At 50.0% G+C, this 16387-nt stretch overlaps 1 protein-coding gene across 3 annotated transcripts; it reads left to right on the plus strand.

Annotated features, from left to right (window-relative positions):
* Positions 1–553: 553 nt before the first annotated feature.
* On the plus strand, positions 554–10869 carry LOC144279667 (acyl-coenzyme A thioesterase THEM4-like). 3 transcript variants are annotated; one of them, XM_077841254.1, is made up of 7 exons: positions 554–770; positions 1362–1522; positions 3998–4157; positions 5521–5686; positions 5823–5933; positions 6817–6941; positions 7843–10869. In XM_077841254.1, exons 2-7 carry the CDS (start codon positions 1367–1369, stop codon positions 7899–7901), a joined length of 777 nt encoding a protein of 258 aa, XP_077697380.1. In that variant the 5' UTR covers positions 554–770; positions 1362–1366; the 3' UTR covers positions 7902–10869. The 3 variants fall into 3 exon arrangements, with proteins under 3 accessions (XP_077697380.1, XP_077697381.1, XP_077697382.1); XM_077841255.1 differs by having other exon boundaries at positions 1365–1522; XM_077841256.1 differs by having other exon boundaries at positions 554–705.
* Positions 10870–16387: the final 5518 nt, after the last annotated feature.

The raw sequence follows: 16387 nt of genomic DNA on the forward strand, positions 1-16387 counted from the left end.
GGACCCGGGGAGGGAGGGCTCTGTGGGCGCTAGGAGCTATATGGACCCGGGGAGGGAGGGAGGGCTCTATGGGCGCTATATGGACCCGGGGAGGGAGGGCTCTGTGGCCGCTAGGAGCTATATGGACCCGGGGAGGGAGGGAGGGCTCTATGGGCGCTATATGGACCCGGGGAGGGAGGGCTCTGTGGCCGCTAGGAGCTATATGGACCCGGGGAGGGAGGGAGGGAGGGCTCTATGGGCACTATATGGACCCGGGGAGGGAGGGAGGGCTCTATGGGCGCTATATGGACCCGGGGAGGGAGGGCTCTGTGGCCGCTAGGAGCTATATGGACCCGGGGAGGGAGGGAGGGCTCTATGGGCGCTATATGGACCCGGGGAGGGAGGGCTCTGTGGCCGCTATGTGGGATCTGGGGAAGGAACGCGGCTGCTGCTCTGCGCCCGTTCTCCCCCAGTTCCCATGGCAACAGGGAAGAAGGCGCTGGAAGGGGCGGAGCTGCGTCCTGCCGGGGCGCGTGACGTCACGCCGTTTGAACGTCCTAGCCGGCAGCCTCTCGTGAGGTGACGTTGGGTCGTTGGGGAAGCTCGCTGGCGGGAGGAGGGGACCTGAGGGGCGAGCGGAACCGACCCGAACCCGCAGCTCGCCTCAGAGGGCGGGGTCAGGGGTCAGTAGAAGAAGCTGCCGCCGCCTCCTGCACTGGGTCAGAGGTCGGTGGAAAGCCCCCCCCCTCCGCTGGGGTCAGAGGTCATCCTAGAGCCACCCTGGGTCAAAGGTCAGTGGGGGAGCCCGCCCTCCATCGCTGCTGGGCCAGGAGGTCACTCCAGGGTCAGAGGTCACTCCGGTGCCCTGGGGCGAAGGTCACCGTGAAGGTCGGGAGGGTGTCCCTCCGCCCCTCTCCCCCCAGTCCCTTAGGACACCCCCCAGTTGTGGGCTTCCCCTTCCTCACCGGTTGCTGCTGCAGCCTGGCCTGGGGGGGGGGCCTGAGCCGCAAGGCAGGCCCCCTCCAGCCCCCCTTTCAGACCAGTGGTGCTGGTCCGAGCCAGAAAGCCCCGTGCTGGCGGGTTAGAGCCTGGCTGGGACTAGTCCAGCCCTTGCTCCGCAGCTCCTGGTGGAAGGGACGGGATTGCCCCCGAATCCCCATCCTGCCTCCACCGAGCGCCGTGGAATTACCCAAGTTGCTGCTAGCGAGCAGTTGTGAAAGCAGCTTCTGGTGGGTCAGCCCCTTCTGATGCTGCTAAAAGCCTGAGGCGAGCGAGTCCTGCTCATTGGACCCGGCTGCATCACCAGCCTGTGTTACGACAGAGATGACATTCGAGGGCTGCGTTGGCAGAGCAAGGCTCAGTGTTTGCTATCTCTGCCCTAGAAGCCATGTGGAGGAATTGTGTTAGGTTGGCAAAGGGGCTTGGTCGCAGTGCAGTCCTCCGTCTGGATCCAAAGGTGTCACGCTGCGGTGTCGTTCGAGGGTTAAGTCCAACAGCCCCATGCAGTCCAACAGCCCCATGCAGTCTGCTCTGGAACTCTGTGGTGAGTATCGCTTCCCAGTTTGAGAGATGCATGAACTGAGCAGGGGACAGGGAGCCAGAAGCCAAGAGGTTTTTAATCTCAACTCTGACCCGGACTCTGTTGGTGGCCTTGGACATATCACTTAAGCCGGTCAAAAGGGACCACTCATCCACAATGATTCAATTTCTAGGTGCCCAACTTGAGGTCTGCTTTTCAGGGGCACTGAACATCTCCCAGTGACTCTGCAGTTGTAGGTGCTCAGGATTATGCAAATTAGGCCACAGTGTGTCAGCTTGTACTCACAGATGTTGAGGAGCCTAAAATCAGTGGCTAGTCTTAATTTCTCAACCTGTCTGCCTCCCAGTTCCCTATCATTTGAAGAGGGAGAGAAATGTCTTGGAAAAAAGCTTTCCTACCCTATGACGAAAGGCATTATATAATCGCCAGGTAGTATTAGTGGTCGTAAATTTTGAAAACCATTGAGTTAGACGGTTCAGCTTCCTCCTGTCTAAATCATTTTGTACAGCATGGAACTGCAGTGCAGATATAGGCTTTTAAAGTGAATCTTCTCTTGCCTACCCATCTAATGGTTCAGTTGGCTGAAAACACCTCTGATGCAACAGAGAAGACAAAACGGAAAGAAATGGCTTTTAGTCATTCCCTTATTATCTTGGTGAAAGCTGTATGTTTGTTTAAAATGCGTTCTGTGCTAAGAAGATGAATGAGTGACCCTGTTTGCCAGGCTACTGTGAGGAAATGATAGGAATCTGCAGGCAGATGGCTAGCAATTGCAATTATCTGAAAACAATCAGAGGAAGAATTCTTGTCTGGAGTATGAAGCATTATGAACACCATGTTATAACAAAGCTGCTTTTGCCTTTCTTAAATATAACAAATCAGTATAATCAGAATTTCATTTGCTACATTAAACCTTTTCTTGAGTATCTCATAGGTTGCTCTATGTGATGAATTATGTACCACCTTCACTTCTGTTCCTTAGAACAGTCACAGAAGACTTTATGCCAATAAAATCACATGAGGGCATTTTTAATCCAATTCCTAGCTTGGAAATATTTCTATCAGATAATGTGATTAACACATTAGTACTACCTTTGTTACAGGCAGCAGTCTCCTGAATAACAACACACTATAGTATTTGGGCCAAAACTTGAGGTTTGAAGACTAAAGAGCAATAGAAAAGTTTCCACAGGCTTTGATTGTTTTTCTTCAAATGAAGAGTTAATTTTTAAAACCAAACTTTGATCTGCTAGGGTTTGTAACCTGGCAGCAGAGGTGCTAAAATTTAAAGTGATTGTAATCAAAATATGACCACTATTGATCTGAGATGCATTCAGTCAGCAAAGCATCCATAATGACTGTAAATTGGATTTGGAAACTTGTAAGTAAGTTAAGTTTAAAAAAAAAAAAAAAAGGGGGCATTTCACTGTGAGTCTGTGTTTATACTGCTATATCTTGCCTCCCCATTAAAGTATCCTCTGCTTACTTGGGGACAAAAATTATATACTGCTGACTTGATGCCATTTGCTAATTGCATCCCAGTGCAGGAGGAACTACTGCTTTTCTACCCTGGAAAGAGTGTTCAGAATATTTGGCTCGTTGTGTCTAACTAGAACTAATTTAGCTAGCTAACCGCTGGACAAGGTGGGGGTCTGAAGACTGAGTGTGGACCACACCAGTCTTCAAATATGTGAAAGACTGTTAGAAAGAGTACAATGACCAGTTGTTCTCCATGTCCCCTGAAAGTAGGATAAAATGTAATTGGCTTAATCTGTAGCAAAGGAGACTGAAGTTAGATGTTAGCAATCCCTATAGTCAGCAGGTTTTTCTAAGCATTAGAATAAGTTGCCTGGGGAGGTTTTGGAATCCCTATCATTGGAGGTTTTTAAGAACCGGTTAGACAAACTAATACTTAATCCTGTCATGAGTGCAGGGACTGGACTAGATGACCTTTTGAGGTCCCTTCCAGTCCTATGATTCTATGAAACACCTGTCAGGAATGGTTTAGGTGTACTTAGTGCTGCCTCAGTGTGAGGGAGCTGGACTAGAGGACCTGTCAAGGTCCCCTCGAACCTTAGATATCTATGATGACTTATGTGACTCTGGATTTGTGTGTCGGTTTATTCTGTCTTGTGACTGCTTCTGAAAACCTGTTCAGTGTTCACTAGATAAATAACAGTATCCCATTGTGTCATGGCATGGAAACCTTCTCACAGGAAGTAAATGGAGAATGATGTTTTCGAAAAGGGGATGCAGTCAGTGCACCTTTCAAAATGGTCCTGTTAGACCCTATGCAAAAAGGAAACCCAGCACAAAGCAGGCAGATTGCATGTACGACTGTCTGGATCTCTGCCTTGTCAAATGGCATGGATTAAAGTTTTCATGGTGCTTTGAAGGCTCAAAGTGCTAGATGAATGTTTATCAGGATTATTAGGAGATGGTCACCAGCTTCACGGTATCTCAACAATTTCTTTTCAGACCTGGCTCTCTCAGGCCAAACAGTCGAAGGATTATGCCCTCCCCAACTCCAGCTGGAGCCAGGGCATGATGGATTTGTATAACAGGTTCCTGGAGATGTGTAAAGATGGGACATGGAAAAGGATTCCTTCCTACGGCAATAGTGTTGATCATATACCAGGCAAGGCTTTCTTGTGTGTGTGTGTGTCTTCCTCTGCAATTCTGGATCAAGTATTCACCCTACTTCCTTTATCTTGTCTGGTATGTGTTGGGGTTGCTACTAAAGCCATGAAGAAATGCACTGGTTCACAGGCTTGAGTTTTCCTCCACCAACGCTGGTATAAATTCAGAATAGTGCTAGCGGGTACTGTTGTAACTGAGGGGAAAATCAGACCCCCTATCTTTACCCTGAGATCCTTTTTTTGTTTTGTTACCACTAACCATCTCACATTCCTGTTGCCACCTCCTGGGTAGAGTGTAAATATCAACCCCAGCTCTGGCAAACAATGTCTGTTCACTCTCTTATTTGTAAGTGCCTGTTCTGGATCAGACCAATGAGCCATCCTGTCTCTGACAGTGACTAGTAATACACCCTCTTTCTCCTATAGCGAATAACTATGCAAAGATGGTAGTTTCATCCCAACCCCAAGCAGCTGACGGCTCAGTTTAGATCCTGAACCCTGAGGGTTGATATCTGTTATTCCGCCTCTATCCAGCTAGTGTAACTCTGGAGAATAGTTTCTTTATTTCTGTCCATGACTAATCTTTTTGAATCCTGCCCCTATAATATCTTGTGTCCAGCATTTCCAGAAGTCAGTTACCAAATATAACATCATAAAATTCCCTTCTCCTTAAATTTCCTTGTGTATTTTGGTTTGGATCTAAACATTCCCCTTCCCTCTGTGCAGTCCAAACTGCAAATGTTGTGGTTATCTGTTTCTCCTGCAACCATCTCTGTGTTTGTTTCCACACCGCCCTTTAGGCATGGAATATGCTTCCAGTCTGCCAAACCACTGTCCCCTCCTGCAGACTCATGTCCTTGGAGGCGCCCATAGGAAATGAGTCAATAATGGTACATTAAAAACAAAAAAAACTCTTTCTTCCTTGTCTCCCTTCCTCTGAGCTTCCCATTGCATCCCGTGAACTTGGGCCTGTCTGTGTTTTGTGGCTGGCTCAGCAGTAAGCGCATTGTCCCAGCTTGTCAAAGGGCAAATGTAAACATTTCACCTGTGTTCTAGTGCAGGAGAACTAGAAAGTGAAACTGACTAGCCGGGCTTTACAGTTCAACCCAATTAAATCTGAAAACCATCCGTAGTGGAAATGTTAGCCTTGTAACATTCTGACTCGTAATAATCCATGGGGTCATTAGCCACACACGTAAGGGATTTAGGCCCAGATCCACAAAGGTATTCAGGCTCCTAACGTCATCTGCTGAAATTTTCGTGCATCTGGGCCTTCGTTTTTAGCCTGGTGCTGTGCCTTTAACGCCTAACAGCTCTGCACCTTGCCACTCATTTGTTGTCACTTTTCTTCCACCCGACTAGAATCGCTGAAGCTAGCGCCTGAAAAGGAGCAGAAGGAAACCCGCCTCTTCCCCAGAAACATGGATACAGAAGGACTGGGCTTCGAATATGCCATGTTCCTTAAACCATCTGAGAAAAGGATGGTGTGTCTGTTCCAGCCGGGCCCCTATCTGGAAGGGCATGCGGGGTGAGGAGGTCCCGTTAATTGTCCTACCGGAGAGTGGTGATCTGCTTAACCGCAATTGACTGGGGTGGGAGAGCAGCAGCACTCGGGAGATCATGTTCAACCCTTTCTTATGTCACCTTCCCAATCTGCCTTTCAGGTTTGCCCATGGGGGCTCCACGGCAACGATCATTGACAGCACTATTGGGGGCTGCGCTATATTTGTTGCTGGCAGGGTGATGACTGCTAACCTCAGTATAAACTACAGGAAGTAAGTAAATTAAGGCTTCTGTCTAGCCTCAGGACTTACCCATAAAATTAGGGGGCCTACGACAGTGCAAAGAGACTGTAAGTGCTTCGGGGCAGGGCCCATCTCCTGGGTCAGTGTTTGGGCAGAACCTAGCGCCGTGGGTCCACGACTAGAGGTCAGATAATGATAACGTCAATTGCGTCCTGCTCTGGAATGGTTTGACAACTTAGGTACTCTTACGTTTATAGCCCTGTTCATTCAGAAAGATCTAAGTATGCTTCCAGCTCAATCAATGTACTACTGATCGGGCACTCGGGAATCACTCGCCCCTCTACCACATTCAGACAAGCCTTCCTGAGGAACAATGGGCTTGCAGTTAAGGCACTGGATCAGGATCTGGGTTCAGACTCCCTTTAAGACCCTGGGAAGCCACTAGATCTCTCTGTGCCTCTGCTCCCCATCTGTAAAATGGGGACATCACCTTTCTACCTCATTGGGGTGTTGTGAGGATAGTCACATCCTCCTAGGAACTCCTCAGAACAAGAGCTGGTTAGCTTCTATACTCAGTAGAGCGGTGTGCTATCTAGGATGGCTCTGCAGGCACTGAAGTGACCGCGTGGGTGAGGATGTGATGTCAGAGTAAAAGCTGATGTTAAGAACCACTGCTTAGACTGTCTATGCTCGCTGCGTGATAGAGCTTACGTGTTAAGACTCTGTTCTCAACTTTAACCCGAGCTTAATGAAATTCTCTTCTAGGAAATTTTGGATTGCTTCCCCCACCACTAAAGTGCTGCCACCTCTGGGGTGGAACACGGTGGCTGTTTAACAGCTCGCAGGTGTGCTACTCTATGGCATAGGACAGGAAGTGGAATCTCACTAACAATCAGCTGTTTTCTTCTCGCAGCCCCATTCCGCTGGGCTCGGTGGTCTTGGTGGACAGCAAAGTGGACCAAGTCGAGGGAAGGAAAGTGTTTCTGTCCTGTCAAGTCAGGAGCATCGATGGCCAAACGCTTCATGCAGAGGCAACCGGTAAGGATCATGTGGCTGGCTTTAATAGATGAAGCAGAACCTGTGGACACTTGGCCCCTGGGCAGTCAGGTAGGGGGGCCTCAGACTTTCTGTCCCAGTGGAGATAGCTTTGTGTGGGGAACAGAAACGGTATCTGGTATAACGTGTGCCTTCCCACACTGGTACCTGGACATGACCACAATGAATAAACTCCTTGTGACGTGGAGTCCTGTTTGCTTCCCCTCCTCCCCCATCTCCAAGAACCATCTGTCTCTAGGTGACCCAGTCTAGATGCTCTGGATGGGTCATCATTGAGGGGTGAGCCAGGGCCTTGTACTCTAAAAGCACCAGCCTCAGCAACAGCAGCAGGCTCAAAAGTCTGTGAACCAGCCACTAGAGGGCAGCAAAGACCTATCAAAGTGCAAGTGCTCAGTGCAACCTGCTAGCCAGCCCTGTCCCATTGAAGTCAGAGCAGCTTCTCTGGTGCAGGGCTCCTCGCTAGCAGATCATGCTGTAGGGTTGAGGCCTTGACCTGGTCTCATCACTGAGTAAGGTACAGGCTGGCTGAAGCAGTAAGGAAATACCCAGCACTGGCCCTTGCTGCTTACTTTGCAGGGACCAACTGCAGCTCCGAGCCTCTGTCCCTTTCACAACCTGGGTGGAAGCTGCAGGGTCCCCCTACATGTACTGCCCTGGAGAGCTGTCAAAGGACAAACCACTTGGCAAAGCGGAGCGAGGTGGGTGTCTCCAGAAGAGCAGTTGTGCTCTTCCTGTCTGAGAACAGTCCTGTGCCATAGATTGCAGAGCACAGGGCAGACACTTCCTCTCCCTTTGAAGTCCCGGGCCCTGCACACACATGGCTCTCCGGTTGCCATGGCTGTTCTGAGCTGACGCGTCCATCCTTTCTTCCGTCCTGTTTTAGCCCTGTTTATCCAGCTGAATTCCACAAAGTCCCTGCAGCAGCAGATGAGCTCCCAGTGAGTCGTCTTGGCTTGTCGGATGACCAGACTGCAGCCGAGCTCACTACGGCCTCTCCGGTCGCTAATTCTCTGCTCTTATCTCTTCTGTTCTGAAGAGAGAGCTCTGCCCTGGACTTCTTCTGAGTAACAGTGATATGGTACAGATTCTTCTGCATTCATCGACTTTGGGGGGGCCTCTCTTAAGGCCACCTCTGCCCATTGGGCTCCACTACAGCTGTTGTGTCGTCCCACCCTCAGGTGGCCAGTCAGTTTCTGATTAACCTCCGAACATGAAGGTCCCATTCTTTGCCTGCTGTACCGGGAACTGCTGATGGGAGTTGGTGCTGTCTATGGACTTCAGAGACAGTGAGCTTTGCATGTTATTGTGTGTTATCAGGTGTTTTATCAAAGGACAAATGTGATAAACCCTTGGTCAGCCATTTCCTGCACTGCAAGCATGTAGATTCTCTCAGGTCCTACACATATTTCTTAATGTTGTTTCCATTTTGTCAGCCAGCCCTCTTGTCTGCTGAGGAAACTTGCGTGCTATCTTGTGATCCAGCGTGCTGTCTATCCTTCACAGCATACGTGATCTACATGCCTCGGGATGGGTAATGGGTTTTGAAACCTTATGCGCCAGTTCACCAGTTCAGGTCTAGTTCTACTAGACAGGGTGATCCAGACCCAAGTTGTATCTTATCCTCTTGGCTGTGACCCATTCTCCTTTAGCATGGAGAAGTGTGGGGGGGAATTTGGCTTCCATGCCTAAAAGGAGGTAACGTAGAACATAATTTGTCCCTGTCATTGGAACTTAGTGGACAGATCTGTTTAGTGACGCGCGAGCCAGAAGAGAAACCGGCTCCTGCTCTCGTAAGCTCTGCAGAGCCAACTCAGGAATTAAAAAGTAGATCTGAGTCCGATTATGGGATAGATCTATGGCATTGGAAGGCACTATCATGGAAGAGTCACCGCGAAGTTTTGCAGAGACATTTTTAGGGCTGATTGAAAGTTTTCAGTCAAAACCTTTTTCTTTTTCATGGAAAATCGGGCCTTTGATCAAACAAAACGTTTGCAGAATGCCTCTGCTTTCCACAGCAGCCTTAAGTGTTTTTTCCATCAGAAAATGGAAGGCTGGAATGGAAATGATTTTGATGCCGAAATGCCGTTCTGTATGGGCCGGGATCCCCAGCCAGATTACGTCTTCCATAATGCAGCGCAGCCATGCAGCTGCCCTGAAGTGGGGCCTGCCTCACAAGGAGACTAGAAGCGTGAGGCATCACAGTAGCATTTCACAATCGCTCTATTTTGTTGCAACAGATCTTAGTCAGGCCAAATCTCTTTCCTCTTTAGCAGCTTCCTTCTCCAGGGCCCCAATCCTACAATGAGCAGATCTTGGAGCACCAAGTTTGCTGCTGATGTGTGACCTTAACAATCAGTAGCCAGTGCACGGCCTTCTTTCCTTTGGGAGTGAGCTGTCATGGAGGGGTGGGAGGGAGAGGAGAACAGGATGGGGGAAGGCAAACTCCTGGATTCCCTTCTGAACTCTGCCACTGCCTCAAGTGATCATGGGCAAGTCACTTACCTTCTGTGCCTTGGTTTCCCTACCTGTAAAATAAGGGTTGATTAAACTCTTCTGTCCTGGGAGGAGAACAGTGAGGGTTAATTTATCTCTGTCAAGCACTAGAAGTGCTAATTATTTATAGTAGATCTTTAGTTGTGTCTGGGATATCAGGCAAAGAAAACATTAATGGAGGCAGAGGAAGTAATATATACAATCTTATTTATTTTTGAAGTTAACTCACTGCAGTCTTGCTACATTAGTGAGAGAACAGAAGGTGTTTTGCAGAAGCCTCCTGAGGAGTTTGCTTGTAGCTACCCTCAAAGCTAATCTTGAATGGGATTTGAATTTGCTCACTAAAGAGTAGCAGTGATTTTTGCCTGTGCCCGCCACTGAAAGTTTGTGTTTGTGAGACCCAGGGATTTACACTCCTTGCTATGAAGGGGAAGGCTTTCAGGACAACTTTAAATCCTGAGGGGAAAGGGTTTGTTTGTCTTTTAAACATCTCACCTTGTGGGAAATCTAACCTCAACAGTGTTGTCCTGATAGTGTTGCTTCTCCAATCCTGCAGCTGCTCCACTTCTGCAACTAGATGGAGCTAATCAGCTGTAGGAGCTTATCCCGGAACCGAGTGAAGGAGCACTTTCTGTTCTCAGTCCAGGCAGATCAAAGAACTCCCATATGTTTGGATGGGGGGCGTATGTATTTATTTTAAGTTCTGTAAATGAGCATTCACTGCCAGTAACTCACATACTCTGTGGAGTCACAATGTGAACCAACAGTGGGAGAACTGCCCACAGCTGGCACCATGGAAGTATTAGGGTAGATTGGGCTCTGGCATCTCTGCCATAATGCTGTTTATCCCTGCTCGGTCTAGACACCAGCATGGTTTAAAACTGCCTGAACCTGAGCTGTGTCCACACTCCTGCAATTACTATACTAATGGTGGGAGAATGCTTCTAAAAATTGTCACCTTAGACACAGCCTAGTGCAGAGTCCTCCATGAGAGAAGCAGAGCATGAAAGTGACCAGGCTAGGTCCACCTTCAGAACTGCTTGAAGAACAAAAGAAAACACAGGGCAGCAACACAGCAAATCGGATCAGGTCGTGAAACTGGAATAATTGTTAGGCTCTCAGCCAGTGCCGAGAATGCTGGTAAGGAAATCTCTCAACAACTGATTGAGGCTCAAACAGAAGGACTCAATCGGGCTGTGACATGAATTGATTTATTGTTCTTCACCCAGTGCGCAGGGTTTAAAAACTTGAAATTTGCTCTCTCAAATATCCCGGTGCCTGGGTGGGGAGTTCATCTTGGTTTTGAGTTGGATTGTTATCTTGTTTGTCACTGTTTGGAACATCTCCATTTGAAGGGATGGTTTCTGCAATCTAAAAGAGGCATGACCAATAAAGAATAAAGATGTTTATTTTAGAACAGATATGTGCTGGTCCTTTTTATTTTTCTTTCCCCTCTTGCATGGAACTGTGGCCTGGTGAACCTTCTGAACAGCATTGCTTTCGGGTTGTGCTGTTCTGCAGTAAGCTGCCTGGAGAGGGGTGGGTTTGTTTTCAATAATAATTAGGGGTTTCCTGGTCTCTGTTGCTCTCTGTTGTTATTGCAGAAGCACCTAGAGGCACCAGTCAGGTGCTGTGCAGACACACAACATGAAGATGGTCCCCGCCCTAATGAATGGGCGTAAAGTATAAGACGAGAGAGCAGTAGCTACCTGGCTTTCTTATGTGTACTGCCAGCAGTGCCCTCCCTCCTGCCAAACGCTCCGGGATGTCTTCTCTAGGTAATACATCACAACCCTAGGACTCACCCTAGGGTAGAGGTGGGCAAACTACGGCCTGTGGGCCATATGCGGCCCGCGGGGCTGTCCTGCCCGGCCCCTGAGCTCCTGGCCCGGGAGGCTCGCCCCCGGCCCCTCCCCTGCAGCCACGTGACCGTGCGGGCAGTGCTCTGGGCGGCAGGGCTGCGAGCTCCCGCAGGGCAGCATGGCGGTGGGGCTGGCTCCGGCCAGGCAGTGTGGCTGCCAGTCCTGCTGCTCTGAGCAGCATGGTAAGGGGGCTGCGGGTGGATGGGGGAGGGGGGGTGTTCAAAAGGTGTGGGAGTCCCAGGAGGCCTGTCAGAGGGTGGGGAGTTTGGATAGGAGGTGGGGTTCTGGGGGGGTGGTTAGGGTCAGGGGGTCTCAGGAGGGGGCAGTCAGGGGACAACGGTTGGGGAGGGTTGGATGGGTTGGGGAGTCTGAGGGGGAGCAATCGGGGGAGGGAAGTGGGAGGGGGTCGGATAGGGGGCGGGGCCAGGCTGTTTGGGGAGGCACAGCCTTCCCCACCTGGCCCTCCATACAGTTTTGCAACCCCAATGTGGCCCTCTGGCCAAAAAGCTTGCCCACCCCTGGATTGCCAGGCTGGAGTGGACCCAATGTCCAGCTAGCCCAGTATCCTATTTCTGACAGTGGCCAGCATGACATCTGAAGACAGCATCCGAACCCCCCAGTAGCAGATGTGGGATAATCTGCCTCCCCCATCGGCTCTCATTCTGATCCCTAACAAATAGATTCATGAACCCTGAAGCACAAGGCTTAACCTCCCTCCTAAAGTGGTTGATCCTATGAACTATACTAGCTCTGGCCAGTCCTGTTAGCCATGTCGGTGACCAGTCCCTCTTAGAATCTACACGATTCAAAGTGTGATCATCTCTGGCCTATGCTATGCAGACTAGACCTGGCCTGACTGACACACGGGGCTGTCTGTGCTGTACCGGGTGCTCCCTCACTGCCAGTAACTGGAGGCACTTAACACAGTTGTAAAAGCTGGAGTAAGTGCATCCCCACCTTTGTTCTTCTTTCTCAGAGGCTGATCCTGAGGGGAAAAAACAAACATTTGTAGCCTTGATCAAACATGGGGGAGGGTCCGGTCTGCACCAGCCTTTCCACCAGCGTTGAATTACTTTGTGTTAATTGGGTCTCTCTTAACTCAAGGTATGAAGGAAGTATAGTGAAGATAAGTCCATGCCCAATTGTTTCCCCGCACACAGCACGACGAGGAAGGTAGTGCTGCCTAGGGGATAGAGCACCCAAGTATGACAAAAAGTGCTGGGGATTATTATTACTACATCATTATTACATGCAATAAAGGCCTTGTCTACGCTTAAAAGTTTTGCCGCATCAGCTGTGCTGGTAGAATTAAAGCAGCAGCCCTGCCTTGTGTAGACACTAGGACATCTGTCTAAAAGTGCCTATGCTGCTGGAGTGTGATCCAATTTGGGGACGGGAGGTAAGCCAGGCTGCTCTCAAGTGCCCTATAATGGTATTACTGTGTCCACACTGAGGCTTTTATCAGTATAGCTACGGTGGTACAATAGCAGAGCCCATCCCAATGTAACGTAGAACAGGCTTAAGCCTTTTGTATAAGCCTGCGTCCACACTAGGAAAAAGGATACTCCCTTTCCCACGTGTTAACACGCTAAACCCTAGCGAAGACAAGGCTGCTTGTAGTTTTCACCTGTGTTAGCAGATCCTGGTAAACAACCGGGGAGCGTAGGGTTTATTCTCGACCGGTTAATGCGTGGCAGAATGCCAGCCACCTGGGCGTTGCTAGGATTTTGGGGAGAATGAGGAAATATCTGTATTATTTGCTATGAACACGGTGTACAGCTCTGTGTGCGGTAGGGTGGGGTAGGACAGATTACTTGCTATGGCCTTAGATCAAAAGCAGCTGTTAGGGGAGCCAAGCAGGAAAGATTAAACAATGGCCCCAAGACGGGACCATCCCTATGGACGCTGGAACACAATAGCCAGGATTAGAGCCATGAAGAGGTGACTCCAGCTGATATGGCTGCACCTCCAGAAGTCCCAGCGACGCACCCAGGGGAGCGTGGCACCATTGAGAACGCAGTAACCTAGGCAGGGCTTTGCCGTGTGGCTGTTCCCGCCCAGGCTAGGCCAAGCCAGGTGCCAATTGCTGGCGATAACCCCGCAGTGAAGACGTACCGTTGTCGATGTCAGCAGCATTCTTGGTGCTGTGCAATACACCCAACTAAAGACACTTCCGGCACCAGAGCCAGAGAACGGAGGGTGCAATGGGGAAGCAGGAGGGAGGAAAACAGGACGCTGGGAGGATTTTATTTTAATATATTAAGCCGCAACAGCGTGTTTTTTAGGCCAGAGCTGAAGCGGGAGAGGGTGGTGGCTGGTAAACAGGGGTCGGATGGCGCTCAGCATGGAAAAGATGTTCTCTCCTTGTCAGGCACTTTCTGGTACTGCTCCATGGTCTCCCAGGGGAGCAGTGGACTTGTTTTGACCAAACTGGGGAAAGGAAGTTGGAAAGCAGGGATTGGGTTTGCCTTTAAACCTCTGGGGCTTGAGGCAAGGGGCTGCTGGGAACAGCGGATCCCTTTCTGGAGCAGGCCAGCGGATGGGAAGCTAGATGGGCGTGACAATGATCACGTCAGAAGCTGGAGGTTGGGAGTTAGAGGCTATTGGCTGTAGGTGGCGGGTTCAAAGCCAGCTCGGGTGCATATGGACTCTCATTAAACTCCCTTCTACCATGCTGCCTGTTTAAAAAAACCCTCACCAGTGGCTAGGCAGCTGCCATGCTGTGAGTGCGGCTTTCTATGCAGGCTAATATTGTCTCATTGTCTAATTTCCAAGAGGAGTGGGGCACCTCTGAACATGGGTCAGGCTTCCCCATCTGCTGGACTTTATTCACCTGCTGTCCTACACATTGAGTGTAAGCCTTTTGGCGCAGGGGCTGGCTCTGTTCTGGGCTTGTGCGGCACCTAGCAACGGGCCACTCTGGTCTACTATTGAGGGGAACCGCACGTTTAGAGAGCAGTGCCTGGTGGGTTTTCAAAGGGTGCCTAACTCCCATGGAAAACAGCCCAAAGGCTTTGTACACAGATGACCTGTTTCACCGGGGCATCTTTCCTGTGTACCTGGCAGCAGCTTAAATGCTTGGGCCAATGGACAGGGCATGTGAAGCCAAAGCTGAGGAGGTTCGTGCTTATCCTGGGAGTGTTTTGGATGAGGACAGAGGTTCGGTGCTTTGGGAAATCCCATTAGGTGCCTCTCTGCATCTTTAGGCACATAAATACCTTTGTAACCTGGCCTTGGGGCGCAGCTGTGATACAAATAATAGCAACTGAAGATTAGAAGCATAGCAATATCTGGCTGGAAGGGACCTCGGGAGGCCAGCTAGTCAAACTCCCTGCACTGAGCCAGGGCCAAGTAAACCTAGAGCATCCCTGACGGGCGTTTGTCCAACCTGTTCTTAAAAACCTCCAGTGACAGGGATCCACAACTTCCCTTGGATGCCTGTTCCAGAGCTGAACTACCCTGAGAGTTAGAAACATTTTCATAATCTCAGTCTAACCTAAATTTCCCTGGCTGCAAAGTAAGCCCGTTGCTTCTTGTCCTACCTCCAGTGGACCTGGAGAACAACGGATGGTTCTCCTCTTCACATATTTGAAGACTGTTATCAGGTCCCCCCCATCTGTCTTCTTTTCTCGACACTAAACCTGCCCATTTTTTTTTTTATAACCTTCCCTCACAAGTCAGGGTTTCTAAACCTTTGATCATTTTTGTTTCTCTCTTCTGGACTCTCTCCAGTTTGCCCACATTCTTCCGAAAGGGTGGCACCCAGACCTGGACACAGGTCTCCTGTTGAGACCTCACCAGTGCTGAGTAGACTGGGGAAATGACCTCCCATGTCTTACGTGCGACACTCCTGTTGATACACCCCAGGATGATATTAGTCTTTTTTACACCTGCATCACACTGTTGACTCGTTGTCTACCCCGACTGCGGGCAGCTGTTCAGAGGTGAAATGAGCCTGTTCTCTTAAGCTGGAGCTCATCAGATGGGCGTCACCCTCCCAAAACTTCCCCCAGTGACCGATCCCTTTGTTGGTTGCTGCAGCAGAGATGCCTTGGACTGAATGAGTTAACCCCCCCGCCCACTCAGTGTGCCGCAGCAGGGGCTTGATTTGGGGAGCACGGGGTCAGCTTGCTCTGCTCCCGCTTGCAGATGAACAGGGCGAGCTCGAATGCTCTCACTCCAGCACTTCACTATGGGAAATCGGTGTTGCTCCATTGAGATCAGCGGCGCTGTGCCGTCTACTTCCCTGGTGCATTTGCCATGGAGTTACCCGGCTAGTGCACAGTCTTAACGAGGCAAGCCCTCCTTGCTGAGAGGCCTGTGCTGAATGATCGCTGGAGCGTTCGGCCCAGCAGGTGCTGCGGAGATTCCTTGAAGACATTCGTTTGGGTCTCAGTTCTCAAACTGAGCTCAGCGCCCTCCCCTCCCCCCGTCTTCCTTGTTGCGTGTGCTGTTTGGCTTGTGCGCCTTTCCTGTTACACGTAGAGCAAACACGTCCCTCGGAGAAGGGATTAAGGGCTGCGTTAACAACAAAACCAGCTGCTGCTGCTCAGAACAGTGCAGCTTAGAGAAGAACTTCTGGGGCTGGGAGTTTCCAAGGGATATTAGCACTCCAATTCCCGCTGATCTGGGCCCTTGTTTGCCCCGTGCACTGTCTGCGCAATAGAAGGGGAGTTCAGTGGGGCAGCATTTCCAGGGTTTATTTAACCAGACCTCCTCCGTTCCCTGCTGCCAGCCTGTTCCCAACACACACAGCGTCAGCGACGTTGGGAAGAATTTGACCTATATCAGTGAGGTGGTGACTTAAAAATGGCCCGAAGCCACAGTCTAGGCCAGGGGTCTCAAACTCAATTTCCCTTAGGGCCAGGGCCAGTCCTCAAATCCTCCCAGCGGGCCAGTAAGGTCACTGAAGATGGTGCTCAGACAAGAAAACGGTTATATTGTATTTTTTTATTTCGAATTTCTTAGAACTAATAAAACTGTCATACAACTGGATACAATTCTTCCCCCGCCAGAGAGGTTTTTAGTGTTTGCCAGACACCCGGCAACGCTTCCGTTCTGGCAGTTTGTTGA

This window comes from Eretmochelys imbricata, chromosome 24 (assembly GCF_965152235.1).
Source record: "Eretmochelys imbricata isolate rEreImb1 chromosome 24, rEreImb1.hap1, whole genome shotgun sequence".
Classification (NCBI taxonomy): Eukaryota; Metazoa; Chordata; order Testudines; family Cheloniidae; genus Eretmochelys; species Eretmochelys imbricata.